Raw genomic sequence first — 13,740 nt, forward strand, 5'->3', positions numbered from 1 at the left:
GAGCTCAGGATTTACCCCACTGCTGCTGCTCTGGGCTAGGACTGGTTTGGGTTTCTGCTTCACTCTGCTCGTGACTTTAGCATGGGAGAGACCATGTGAGCAGCACACAACATTAGAGAGAATTTACAACAAAAGAGTAGGGTTAAAGGAGTAACACAGACATTCATTCTGCAAATACAAATAAGGGGAATAATAGGGTCTGAGACAGGAGATACAGCCTGAGATGGGGGAGAGGAATACACCCATGCTGCAGAGGGCTCCTTAGTGAAGGTTGCAAAACTATATTGACTTTTTAGAAAGAAAACTACTTCTTCACCTTCCCCAGACTGGTATTCTCCAGCTTTGGGCTGAACACAGTATTATTATTCAATTCCCTGCAGCTCCCAGTCCAAGGGACTGCACACGAACTGGGTTTGCTGTGTGATGAAATTGCAGCTGTTGGTTTATTTCTCAGAGGACACAGCTCATTTCAAGGTCTTTTTCTCTCTATTCAGGCAGCTTCACAAACACCCAGAGAAGCTCTGCAGCTGAGCTGGAGCTCTCTTCAGTCTGCTGCCATCGAGCAGTTGTGATCATTGCTTCTGCTCTGAAACAGCCCTGGCAGAGGGAACCTGGAAAGCTGCAGTGCTGTGCACAGGGGGAGCCTGGGGCTGGCACCCACAAACCTGACTCCTCCTTGCCCATGCCCTTTGTCCATGGCCAGCAAGTGTGACAAACTACTTCAGTTCACCCGAGTGTTACTTTCTTAGTTGTTTCACCACAATATTCATCATTTAAATGCTGCTTTTCTCCTTACTAAGCCATTAAATGTGTGCATTCTTTAAATCCATTTCCTCTGTGAAATGCAGATATTCTATCGGCTTTACATGCCTGTGGATGGTTGACTTGGTAGGTGTTTTTCCAGCAGGCAGGCTCTCTGTTGAGAAGGAATGGGGACCTTTATGCACAAATATTTTTGGAGTTTTAAACAGAGCCAAACACCAGATACAGTGGCAGGGCCGTAAAAAACCCAACTCAGTAAGAGCTACAGGAGCTGGAATCTGAATTCACCTGACTTGTAAATGAGGTGTGCATACCCCACATCTGATCTGCACACTCAGTTACATCTAAATGGGATTTTTCTTGCCACCTGGTTCATGATGCAGCTTCATCCTCAGTTTGTTTCAGAGCGAGTGCCTGGTGCTGTGACTTGCCCAGGGGCCCAGCAGGCAGCAGCGGGGCTGTGTCCCTGCCTTTGGTCACTGTGTCACCTGGGCAGAGCTCTGCCCCAGGGCCCAGCTGGGACAGAAATCAACTGGTCATGGCAACAGCAGCTGCCAGATCGTCACTGGGCTGAACGTGGAGGCTGAGCCTGTCCAGCTCACAAATGGATTTAGTAATTGGAGTTCTACATCGTTTCCAGGGCACTGCTGCTTCTAAGTGGAGTAAAACACATGTGCAAGATATTTGTGGCCAAAAATGTCTTATCTGGACTGCTTTGTCAAAGGTGTTCTCCTGCCTCTGAAAATGTTTCACTGGCTGCTCCCAAGCTGTTAAAGTCAGCAATTAAATGGGAATGATAAAACCCCTTTGGGGTATTTGATCTCATCTTGCTGCATCTATCAAGCTGCAAGAGCCATGGAATCTAAGGCTGATGATGAGATGATTCTGCCTCCCCTTCTCCCTTTGAAAGCTCTGGGGTTGGAGTGAGTCCCTCTGAAAATACCTGCTCGGGGTCTCCTTTCCAGTGCTGTCCCTTGGCAGCTTCTCAGTGCTTGCACATTTGCTGTCCCCAAAAGAGGAAAATGCTGCTTGCTGCTGGTGCTGCTGGAGAGGTTCCAGCCCTGAATGAATACCAAGTAGAAAATGTCCTTCTCAGAGGCAGGAGGAGGTGATGGATCACTGTGAAAGTGATTCCTTGACCAATCTGCCTGTGAGTTTTGTTCTCTGCAATTGTAATGAAGACATTAGCAGCCTGTGCCTTGAGCAGGGGGAGTGGGGAGTGAAGCGGTGGTGGGAGATGGTGGCAGCTCAGGAGCTGTGTTTGCACACAGCCTTTTCCAGTCTGAGGCAGAGGCTTGCACACCTGATTCCTTTGGGAACGGGGAAGAATCAATCTCATCTACCCTGTGCCTCGTGTGATGTGGTGTCAGAGAAGACTAATGAGCCTGCTGTCCTCACTGCAGCCTTTATTGGTGATTAGTGACTCTGAAACCTGCTCTGCATGGGAGGAAGGGGTTGGGGATTTACTGTGATCCCCAGTCAGCTCTCCCTCCTTCAGGGCCTGCCTTGTTCGCTTTCTGCCTGGCCAGGAGAGGAGCATTTCTGGTTTGCTGTACTCCAGTTAGCAAGATGACTTTTGCTGCTTGTTCTCAGTGTAACATCACTGACATTAGCATCTCTAGGCAAGGCTTGGACAGGGAATCCAGGCACTGGGTTGTTTTTTTGTGAGACTGGAAGAACAAATTATTCTCCACCTTGTTCCCCTGGGAAATAAAGGCACAGAAATGTCCCACCCTAGGCTCTCTCTGTGCAGGCAGTGCATATTTATTAGCTGAGAGTTACCCTCCCACATGGCAGCTCTCAGCAGCTGAACCAGGAGTGCTCTTCAGGTGTTTGCCAGCCCTGCTGGGGCTGAAGGCAGCTGGATCCTGGGCTCCTGGCAGCATGGCAGGGTGGTGAGGTGGGGCAGACAGGCACCAGAGGTTTCTGGAGCTCCCCCATGCCTAATGCCTGTTGATTTTATTGCAGCTGCAAGGATCTGTATCTTCGTGTCTTGCCTGAGGTCGTTCAAGGATGCTGTGGAAGAGCTGGGAAGTGAAATGAGATTTCCTGTCCTGGTCCAAATACCTTAATCAAAAAGCAATGTTTTATATCACAGTTTATGACAAGAAAGCCAAGAAACCTTATTAAGTAATCTAACTCTGATCTGGACTGTACAAAGAAATCAAGTGCAGCATTATATCATCCTCCTGAGGATACACACGGAGATTATGTTATGGTGATCAAGAGTTTGCTCAGTTATACCTTGGATATTTTCCTTTGGAGAACTTCATAACACTTTTAATGTCTTGGATTTCCATGAAATTATGTCCTCGCTATCTGTTAATGTCAAAATAGATCATCCTTTTCTTTATCCTCTGCTGGTTTTTATGGTTTAAAGGTAAAAGCTAGGTTAATACTGCAAAATAAGATATTTAAGCTGCATTTTGTCTTCAGTAGTTAGCATTACTCTGTAATTACCACATCCTTTCCCCAGTTTGTTGAGGGGGTTTGCTTTGTAACAGCTTTTAGTAAGGACCTGCTGAAAGAAACTTATTTTTAAGCATTTGTGCTCCATGTGAAGAAGTGTTTCAGGTGGGCAGTGGTGCAGCAGCCTGGTCTGGTTGAAGGGGGAGTGGAACTCAGTGATTTTTAGGATCCTTTCCCCCCAAACCATTCGATGATCTTTAGAGTCACCTTCACTCACACTCTCCCAGATCGAGTTCCAATTCTGTGCCATTAATTCTCCTTCAATTGCTGTGACTCAGCCTGGTCCCAGGGTGTGTTCCTTCCAGAAATCCCCAGCAGCAGCCATGGTCAGGAAAAGGTGCAGGAGATGCAGAATGGCAGGAACACAAGCCCTAAACCCTTCTCCAGGGTGGGCAGAGCAGGAACACAAACCCTAAACCCTTCTCCAGGGTGGGCAGAGCAGGAACACAAGCCCTAAACCCTTCTCCAGGGTGGGCAGAGCAGGAACACAAACCCTAAACCCTTCTCCAAGGTGGGCAGAGCAGGAACACAAACCCTAAACCCTTCTCCAAGGTGGGCAGAGCAGGAACACAAGCCCTAAACCCTTCTCCAGGGTGGGCAGAGCAGGAACACAAACCCTAAACCCTTCTCCAGGGTGGGCAGAGCAGGAACACAAGCCCTAAACCCTTCTCCAGGGTGGGCAGAGCAGGAACACAAACCCTGAGCCCTTCTCCAAGGTGTCTCAGCTGTGTCTCAGCTGCCCCACAGAGTGCTCTGGGGTCCAGTTTGACCAGCAGCAGCCTCTGATGGCTTTTTCCTGCACATGCTTCAATTCATCCCTTCAGTGAAGAGTCAGATGTGCACTGTAACTGGGGGATGGTGGGGTTTGTGCTCTTCTCCATTTTTTATGTCATTTGGTAAGTGCTGATCTTGCATTAAGATGTCACTGTCAGGACTGGAGAGCATTAGAGAAGAAAGGAGTTGCTGAATTTCCAGCAGGTCGAAGTATTCTCGGATCCCTGGGCACTTTCAGTAAAAATCTGTTGAAATAAAGGATGGCTAAAAAATGTTTTTAATCTAGGCTTTTTAAAATTTCTCTTTTGAGAGTCACTGTAATAAATCGAAATTATTGATTTAGCCCGTAGCAGTGCTCAGATTCACTCATTTCAGAGTGGAAACTGCTCTATTACTTGGAGCAATAACCCAGCACTGTGAAATCTCTCATCAGAGACTGCTGGGCCACACCTGCAGATGGGCATGCAGCAAAGGTTTCTGTCTGCTGATGGCCCTGGCAGCAGCTGAGCTCTCTGTGCTTTCCTTGGTCATCCTCTCTGTGCTTTCCTTGGTGCCCCTCTGCCCCAGGGAACCTTTGCAGAACAGGCCTGGTCACTGATGTTGGGCTCAGTGGTCACTAATGCAGGGCTCAGTGGTCACTAATGCTGGCCTCAGTGGTCACTAATGCTGGCCTCAGTGGTCACTGATGTTGGGCTCAGTGGTCACTAATTCAAGGCTCAGTGGTCACTAATGCTGGCCTCAGTGGTCACTAATTCAGGGCTCAGTGGTCACTGATGCTGGCCTCAGTGGTCACTAATTCAGGGCTCAGTGGTCACTAATGATGGCCTCAGTGGTCACTGATGCAGGCCTCAGTGGTCACTAATGCTGACCTCTGTGGTCACTGATGATGGCCTCAGTGGTCACTAATGCTGACCTCAGTGGTCACTGATGCTGGCCTCAGTGGTCACTAATTCAAGGCTCAGTGGTCACTAATGCTGGCCTCAGTGGTCACTAATTCAGGGCTCAGTGGTCACTGATGCTGGCCTCAGTGGTCACTATCCCTGGCCTCAGCTCAGCCCTGGGCAGGTTTCACGTTGCTCCCCTTTCTCCAGACCCCTGAAGGAACCAGAATCTGTTTTGTGTTCATTGTCTGTGGCATTACCCCCAGTGTGAGCTTAGCTGGGTTGTTCACCCACTGTACCCGGTTTTAAATCCCCTGCATTAAATTAAGTACAGCTTTGGATAGAGCCAGTCCTGCATGTGAATAGAAGGAAAATCTTCTTCCAAGGGTAAATGTTTCTCAGGGCACTGAAGGTTTGAATGATCAATAAGTACTTGCAAAGGAATGCTTAATATCATACTCAAAAATCTTCTAAAGTGAAGAGTGCTGGTGCAGTTAGCACTGCTGATCTGCCAAGGGTGTGTGCTGCCCACACAGCTGGCAGCAGCTGGCAACTTTCATGGCATTTTCTCCTGATGTCACTTCTGTTTTGCATTTTATGCATCTTTTATTATCTTTCCATTAGCAGAACACTTCCATTCCACCTTCTTTTCCCAAACTGTGCTGCTCAGAGGCGTGCAGGGGCTCTCTGCCCCTTCTCCTGGGGCAGCACTTTGCTGCCAGCCTCTGCCAGGAGTGCATCCCCCATCCCTGACCTGCAGGCTCAGCTGTGAGCACCAGCATCTCCTCACCGTGCCCCTGAGCCTCAGCTGCTGGCTGATGTCCCGTGCCCCCCACACCCGCCCTGCCAGGGGCTGCTCAGCACATCCAAAGGAGCCCCCACTCCCCCGAGTGGCACCTGCTCCAGTCTGGCCCTGAATGATTTGCATTTCTGTAAACTCAAATAAATCCAAGGAGCGACCTGGCCCAGGGGAGCTCTCAATCCAATCAAATTAGACTCATCTATCCACCCTGGAGCAATTCCTTGGAAGCTCTTCCTTGAGGAAGCTTCATTTGTAATCACTGCGTGCTGTGTACTTTAGAAAAGTTTTATAATTACTTGCTGTTCCGGCTGCTGAGCACTCCTAAATGTGGGATATTAAGGAGCTGCTGTTTCAGTCAGTGAACAAGCTCTGAACATTAAATGTGCTTCAGGAGGAGCATTTTTTCCTCAGCCATTACACATCTCTGAAGGCAGATTTTTTTTCAAGTGGATGCTTTCCCAGCTGTTGCTCGTCTCTCTGTTTCTTCTGTGAGAAGAGGGAAGGAGGAAGGTGATGATGGTGTGACATTGCATCAAGGCTGCTGTGCTGTGGAGGGTGCCTCACTCACGGATGCAGGCACTGGAATGTGATGCAGGTCAGCCTGGAAGAGCACCAAGAAAAGCTCTGTCTTGCACCACGCACATTTTTTGACATTTTTTGTATCTCATGTTTTACAGAAAAAAAATGCTTTAGCATTAATCAGTTCTCTGATGATGAATTTTGGTACCGTTTTTAAGGCCCTCCACCACTAAAGCAGCCTGTCTTTGTCATGGGCCAGGGGACACCTGGCCAGGAGAGCTCAGTGATGCCAGTGCTGGGGAGAACTGGGAATCCCAGCTTGGCAGGTGTTTTGGAAAAGCTGATAACAATGATTTCTGTCCCAGAATGGCTCATCAAACCACACCTCAGGTGCAGGATGGTGTTAGGATGCTGAAGGCCATTCCAGAGCCCAGTGCTGTGCTCACCAGTGCCACCAGAACTCTGGGCAGTGCTTAGGAAGGACTTGGCAAAACCCAGACCTGGTCCTTACCTGGGCCAGCCTTCCACGTGGCCTGGGTGTGTCACCAGCCCCTGCTGAGTCCTGGAGCAGGGCTGGGACACGCAGGGAAAGGGAGAGGAGGTTTGGGAGTCAGGGCTGGCTGGAAATGAGCTCCTCCCCAGCTGCAGGGCCCCACCTGCAGCTCTCTGCAGCTGCCAGCAGAGCTGTGGGGCTTCTGCTGGAAAGCTGCACAATTTCAGAGATCCCTGGGGAAATGCATGCAAACCTCTTCATCTGGAGACCTTTCCTGGAGTTCATTAACTCTTGGAGCAGCTCTGATGTGTGCAAAGATTTATTCTCCATTTGGTGGGAGTGAAAGCATTGGGGTGGTCAATCACATGGAAAAACTTTTTCTCTGCCAGCTGCTAAGAATCAGAACTAGAAATGGTGCAAATAATGTCATTTCAGGTGTCATTAACCTGGGGCATAATGGTGCCTGTAGCAGCCAAAGGAACCCTGCAGCTCAGGTGATTCAGGTGCCTTTGCATGTGCTCATGTTTGCACAGAAATGACCGAGGTCCCTGCAGCGTGTGTTCACTGGGAGCTGTCCCAGAGGAGTGTGAACCCCAGCTCCTGCAGCTGCCTCCTATTTACAGGCTGTGAGATTTATTTAGTAGGAGCTCTTCAAGTGGCAATAGGCTGGGCTTGAGTTATGAATTGCTAAACCCATCCATCCATCACATTACTGCCCAAAATCACTCTGTAAATGCAGGCAGGAAATGTGCCACTGTCACAAAAGTGCTCCAGTGTCTCTCTTTTGACACAGCAAGAAAACAGCAAGGAAATAAATTTCAAGCATTAGGTAGTATTAAGACTTTTCAGAGGGAGCCATCCAAATGAAAACCCATAATCAAAATAATAATTATCAGGGGAACCATTTGCTTTCAAAGGAATCATGCAAAGTAAAGCACAGAATATGTCTTAAGTAGCAGAAAACGGTGATTTCAGTTCAGAGGGAGAAAGAAAGTCTGGCACTTGAGATTTTAAGTGCTTTGTACATGATCAGTTCTTGATGGATTCTCTCAGAAATGGGCCTTCATGTATTGTATGTAAAAAAGAGAGGAAAAATGGAAGCTGTTACGTGATGAATGCAGGCAAAGGTGTGATGAGGCTGGGATTGGGTTACTGAGCTGGGAAGTTGCCTGTCATTCCCTTCATTTGCAAATCATTTCAGCTAGGATTGGATTGCAGGAATTTTCAGTGGAATATTAACACTGTGGGAAGGCATTTAGAAAGTTCCAGGGAATTTGATGGATAATTTCTAATGAAGGGGATTTAAACTTTTATTTTATTTTTTTTTAATTAAGCCAGCAGCTAGTCCAGTAAATGTCTTTCGTCTATTCTTATTATTTCTGGTGTAGTTAATGAATTTAATACGAGGGAAACATTTCCAGCATGTCTTTTCATATTTGTTTTTCAAATTCACTTACTGAGTTTGTGGTGTATTTTACCTGCCACAGATTTTTTCTTTGTTTGGTCTCAGTTGCCTGAGATTTTAATTTCCAGAGAGCACCTCTAAGGTTAGACTAAAATTGTCATTTTTTCGTTTAATCCTGTTAATTGTTTAATGGCTTCCCCACACTAAGCTTCATTGCTAAGGATTTCTGTGATTTTTGTGGTGGACATCTACAAAAAACTTTGGTTTTCTTTTTGGCTGCAGTAATTCTGGGCTCCTCAGCCTGCATGAGCTGCACTGGCCTTAACTTTGGTTGATCAGAGTCCAGATCCCAGTCAGAGCGTGAAACATATTTGAAATATCAAACAGAACTTGGAATGGAATGTGTGTTATAACAAGCTGGATTCCATCCCTCCACAGTGCCCATAGCAGAAGCTTGGAGTAATTATGGATAATTCCAGTTTGTGTGCTCTGAGGCAGTTGTAGATTGCAAAAAGTCTTGTAGAAGTGCAATATCCACAGGTAAACACCTGCATTGGCAGTGTTAGCTGGTTCCCTTCAGCAGCCCCAGTAATGGCTCTGTTTGCTGTCCCCAGGAGCACCAGCCTGTTCCACGAGGTCGTGCAGCTGGAGTTTGAGATCGCCAGCTTCAGCAGCCTGTCGGGCACGCAGCCCATCAGCTGGCAGGTGGAGTACCCCCAGCACGGCTCCTCCGAGCCCGCCCTGGCCGAGATCTTCATCTGCCAGAAGGACCTGGTGGGCATCGTGCCCCTGGCCATGGTAAGAGCCCCTCCCAGCCCGTGCCCACCCCGTGCTGAGCCAGGCAGGGCCAGCCCAGCCCAGCCCAGCCTCAGCCTCAGCAGGGAGAGCTCCCTGCCCTGGCACTGCCTCTGGAACCATCCTCACTCTGTGCACAGCACCCAGGTGCTACACTGACCCCACAGGAGAGGGATGCTCAGGGGAAGGGGTGCTCAGAGGGAAGGGATGCTCAGAGGGAAGGGATGCTGAGAGGGAAGGGATGCTCAGAGGGAAGGGATGATGAGAGGGAAGGGATGCTCAGAGGGAAGGGATGATGAGAGGGAAGGGGTGCTGAGAGGGAAGGGATGCTCAGAAGGATAGGATGCTCAGAGGAAGGGGTGCTGCCTCTTCAACCATCTCCCTCATGTTTAAACCCTCAATTTCTTGGCTTTTCCCACAAAACCCAGTAGATTTTTCTTCCTGCTGCTGATTGCCTTGAACTTGCAACTCCAGAGGGCCTCAAGGACCTTCTGCTGAAGGCCAGGTTGCTTGGTCCTTGGTAGGCTGAGGCTGATACTGATTCTTCTGCTTCATGACCTAATAGTGTAAGAACTTCTGGTTTGAGGTCAAAAATAGAAAACAATAATAGCCTCAATAATACATTTAAGAATCATGAAGTGCAGACTTTCCTGTGAGTAAATGGGTTGGGTTAAAATCTGCTCTCTTTGCTCAGTGTTTTTGGAAAACAAGGAATTTCACTGGATTCTCCAGCATTTCAGCTGTGCTGTTGTTAGTCAGGCATTTTATTTTCTGTTGGTCAGGATTTGGAAGAAGAGTTAGACATTGCTCTATGCTTCTTGTGAGTGTTGTCCCTCCAGTGCATCATCTTGGTGGCAAAATTTTGGCAGTCTTTTCTTTGAACAGTGTTCAGCAGATAATTAGATGAGTATTATTTCCTGGAAGTCCCAATCTTCAATATATTCTTCCCCTTTGAAGAGTGAAACTGCTGCTCATATCAAATGAGGTCATGGCCAGCAATTTCCTGATCCACAGTCTGTCAAGTCAGCAGAAAGCCTGCACTGCATTCCAGATCTGAGGGGGAAATAATTGTCCTCATTACCTGTCAGCTTGAACAGGGAATATTTATTGGAGCATCTGTCCTCTAAGGACTGGAGAACCTGCACGAAGCAGAATTTTTGTGGTCAGATTTTATTTTGAGATAGATGCCTTCCACTGCCAAACAACAGGCATGTGTCTTCTGGCAGACTTTGTGTCTTCTTGCTCTTTTCATGAAAGAATTCATCAGCTTCTTCTCTGTGTTCCATATCTGAGGGAATGGAGGTTCTGATATCTCCTGTCAGGGTGTGATGCCTCTGCACTTGCATTCAGGGTTCTTGCAGACTTGTGTCTATCCTGCATTAAAATTCATCTGCCTGCAAGGGTTCCTGTAAGAACTGAGGTCTAAAAGGATGAGTTTAGTGTTTTATAAATCATGTAAGGCAAGATCCTTTATTCCCAGCAGATTGCCAGTAGGCACTGTGGGTTCAAACAGAGGGTTCAAACAATGAAATCATTAAACCTTTCTCTTCACAAAGCTTTCTTGTGTTTATCTCATTGCTGTGCCTTGTGATAACACTTACCCAGAGCCAAAATACACTGTGTTAACAGAATGCAGCTGGATGGAGCACCAGAGCACAATTGGCTTTACTAGCAGGATGCTGGTAGATAAAGGGAATTTTCACTTCTCTCTCAGCTAACCCTGCACATCCAGCCAGGGTGCTTCCTTCGTGCAGGCATTAATCTCCAGCTGAGCTGATGAGCTGGCAGCTCTCCTGCTCAGGAACAGGAGTCCCTGAGAGCACAGAGGGTGACCCTGGCCCTGCTGGGGAGGCAGGTCACAGTCTGTATCTGCCTGCCCAGCAGAGCAGCAGCACGGGGCTGTGTCCACAAATGAGATCGCAGTGTTGAGCAGCAAGTGGGGTTTGTAATCCTCTGGGGGAAAGGAGATTTTGTTGATTTTAAGCATGGAGCGTTCCAGGGTAGAACTGCAAACATGCAAAGCCAAAGCTGTCTCTGCACATCTTTAAAAGTGAGCAGGAAAAGGAGCTGCCCAAGGACACTGCAGTGTCCCAGCTGTGGGGGCTGCTCAGGTCCCTGCCCTGCCCTGAGGGACACCCTGGAAAGTCTCTCAGCAAACTTTTCCCTGCTTTGGGTGGAACAAAGATAAAGGCTGCTCTGACCCATGGACTGGAGCTCGTCTCCTGTGAGCCATTCCAAACTTATGAAGCAAGGAAGATCATGTATCTTTTATTGCCCTGTGCCTGATTACATTACAAAAAGAGTTGTAAGATGAAAACCAAGTGGTCTTCAAAAGATTAGTGCAACTGTTGCTATGGCATTCTGAAAGAGATTAAAGAATTGACATTGTCAGCAAGAACTGAACCTGAAATTTTAAAATGGCCTTGTAGGGCTTGGATCAGTGGAGCAAGTGTAGGGTAAATCAGCAGATCCATCTGCTGATGGGAACTGATGCAAACTGAATCCTTCCCCGTGAAAGAACATCCTGTGAGCTGCTGCTTGATCCAGTTTCCAGTTTGCACCCACAGGAACCTGGCAGTGCCAGCATCACTGTGAGGCTGGGACTCTCAGCTGCTCATCAGGCACTGTAGTTCCTCGTGTGCTCTTTGCTCAGTTGTGCTTGGTTTGTGTTTCTGTGCATTCTGAACTCACAGTGTTGGTGCTCCTGCTGCAGGAGCAGGGGCTGGACCCACTGCAGAGCTGTGACTCAGCCAAAACCACTTTTTGACAGTTTTATGTGTGCTTGTTAACTGGCTTTCCATTAAAACAGAGGTGATCAAAACCTTAGCTCCCAAAGCACTGTTGTTTTATATACACATTTATGTCTGCTGTTCCCTGAGGTAAGGATTTTTTAAGGTATTTCATTGTAATGAAGTCCCTGCAATACCATTTTAAAATATGGACCTGAATAAATAGAGTTTTCATCCCTGCACAGTGTGTGAGTTCACACCATAAAGCTCTATCTAGTTCAAGGGCACACAAGTGCAGAATTCTCACTCTGGTTCATCTTTCAGTCTTTGGTGAAGTGGAGGCAACAGGCACAGAGGAGCTTTCCAGAAGGAAAAATCCATTTCCTAATTTGCTTATCACAAAGAAACAAATGAACAAACGGATCATCCACGTGTCAGACTTTTCAGCTGACAGGTATTGTCTCAGATAACTCGGTTATGACTCACATGGAATAAATACTGGGACGTAAGGAAATTTATTTTATGCAAAATGGAGTTATTCTATTAATAGTACTGACTGGGACAGCTTGGATCAGCTCTGCAGCCCCGAGCAGAACCTGAAGTCAGGAGATTTGAGAGTGAGAGTGGAAGAGCAGAGTTCCAGTGTCCTGGAGAGAAGGGACACACAGAGATGCTCCTGTGCCTCCCACTCCCCCAGTGCAGGCTGCTCAGAGGAGAGCAGCCCTGCTTCCTTCAGGATTAGGGGGATGTGACTGCATTACCTGTGCATAAATTGTTGGTATCAGCTGAGGACTCTTGGACCTGCCTGTTCATGTAAAGCACCAATGTCACGCAGGGACAGGGACCTGCAGTGCAGATTGATTCACCTTATCTGGGGAGAATTGGCTTTTTGTGCTGCCTGCCATCAGGAAACAAAAGCAAAACATGGACAAACCGTTGTTCATTGATCTCAAATTGGTCAGAAGGTGCAGACAGCATAAAGAACCCAAAATGGCTCAATTTAACGCTGCCTTTTGAAGTCCCAGAGGTCATTTCTACAGCCCTTGCACTTTGCCTCCAGCTTCTGCTTCCCTCCATTTACTGCATTCCTGCTTTCTACAGCCCCATTCAGCCCTACCTTTTGCAGGAAATGAGAATGGATCAATAAGGCTGTCCCAGCTGGCTGCAATGAGTATTTCCATTGGTTCAAGCTGAATGTCATTTTCTATGAGTATGTGCAATTTCCTCTTGAGCATCCCCCAGTCTGACAATGCTATGGGATGGATTACTTTGGGATTTTTAAGATGCTGAGGAGAGGTGGGGCCAGCTAACTTTCAGGTTTTTAAAGATCTCTGAGAAATGTTAATATGAAGCTTAATAGATGCTCCTTAGTCTCGACAGGAGGCAAATCCCGCCAAGCAAACAAAAAATTGCAGAACAACAAGAATGCACAGGGAGACACAAAGTAAATGATTGGCTGCTGGGTGTGCTGGAGGAGGAGTGTCAGGAACCTCTGGAGAATTCTGTGAATGAGCCAAGCTGATCCAAGTCAGGGCTTGGGTCAGGGTTCAGAGAAGCTGAGCTCCCTGAAAGGGAAAGGAGGGACAGCAGGGCTGGCAGGGGGACACTTGTGTCAGTTCCTGGCACTGCACTGTGTGATGTGTGAAGTCTCAAGGCTGTGTTGTCTTGTGGTGTGTTTTGGGGGTTGTTTTAAGTGCTGCTTCAGCTTTGTGGTACTGCCCCACCAGAAGAAGACATCTTAAACAGCAGTGAATATTTGAAGTGACAGCTGATGAAAATTCGGGTTGTTGAACGCAGGCACAGAGGCAATATTCCAGCTGCCACACGTGCCAGCAGAGCCAGCAGAGTGAGCTGTGCTCAGGAGGACACTCCAGGGCTGGCCTGCTGCTGAAGCTGCTCAGGACTGTGCCCAGCCCAGAGCAGATGCAGGAGGGCAGAGGGCGCTGCCAGCAGGAGCAGAGCAGCTCCCGCGGCTGCTGCTTGCAGAGGTTTGCAGCTGGCAGAGAGCTGGAGTTGGAAGGCAGGGCAGTTCCTCACTGGTGATCCATCTGCAGCCTTTCAGGCTTTGCAGAGCTCAGCCATGGGCAGCTCTGCAGCTGGGGCTGGTCTGG

At 48.0% G+C, this 13,740-nt stretch overlaps 1 protein-coding gene across 1 annotated transcript in view; it reads left to right on the plus strand.

The window, feature by feature from the left end:
• TMEM132C (transmembrane protein 132C) overlaps nt 1-13,740 on the plus strand; it is a 169,999-nt gene that overhangs the window by 121,992 nt on the left and 34,267 nt on the right. The window contains exon 4 of the mRNA XM_066562430.1: nt 8,720-8,903. Within this exon, the coding sequence (XP_066418527.1) occupies nt 8,720-8,903 (184 nt within the window). The remainder of the gene's footprint in view (nt 1-8,719; nt 8,904-13,740) is intronic.

Source organism: Molothrus aeneus, chromosome 18, assembly GCF_037042795.1.
Source record: "Molothrus aeneus isolate 106 chromosome 18, BPBGC_Maene_1.0, whole genome shotgun sequence".
NCBI classification, from domain to species: domain Eukaryota; kingdom Metazoa; phylum Chordata; class Aves; order Passeriformes; family Icteridae; genus Molothrus; species Molothrus aeneus.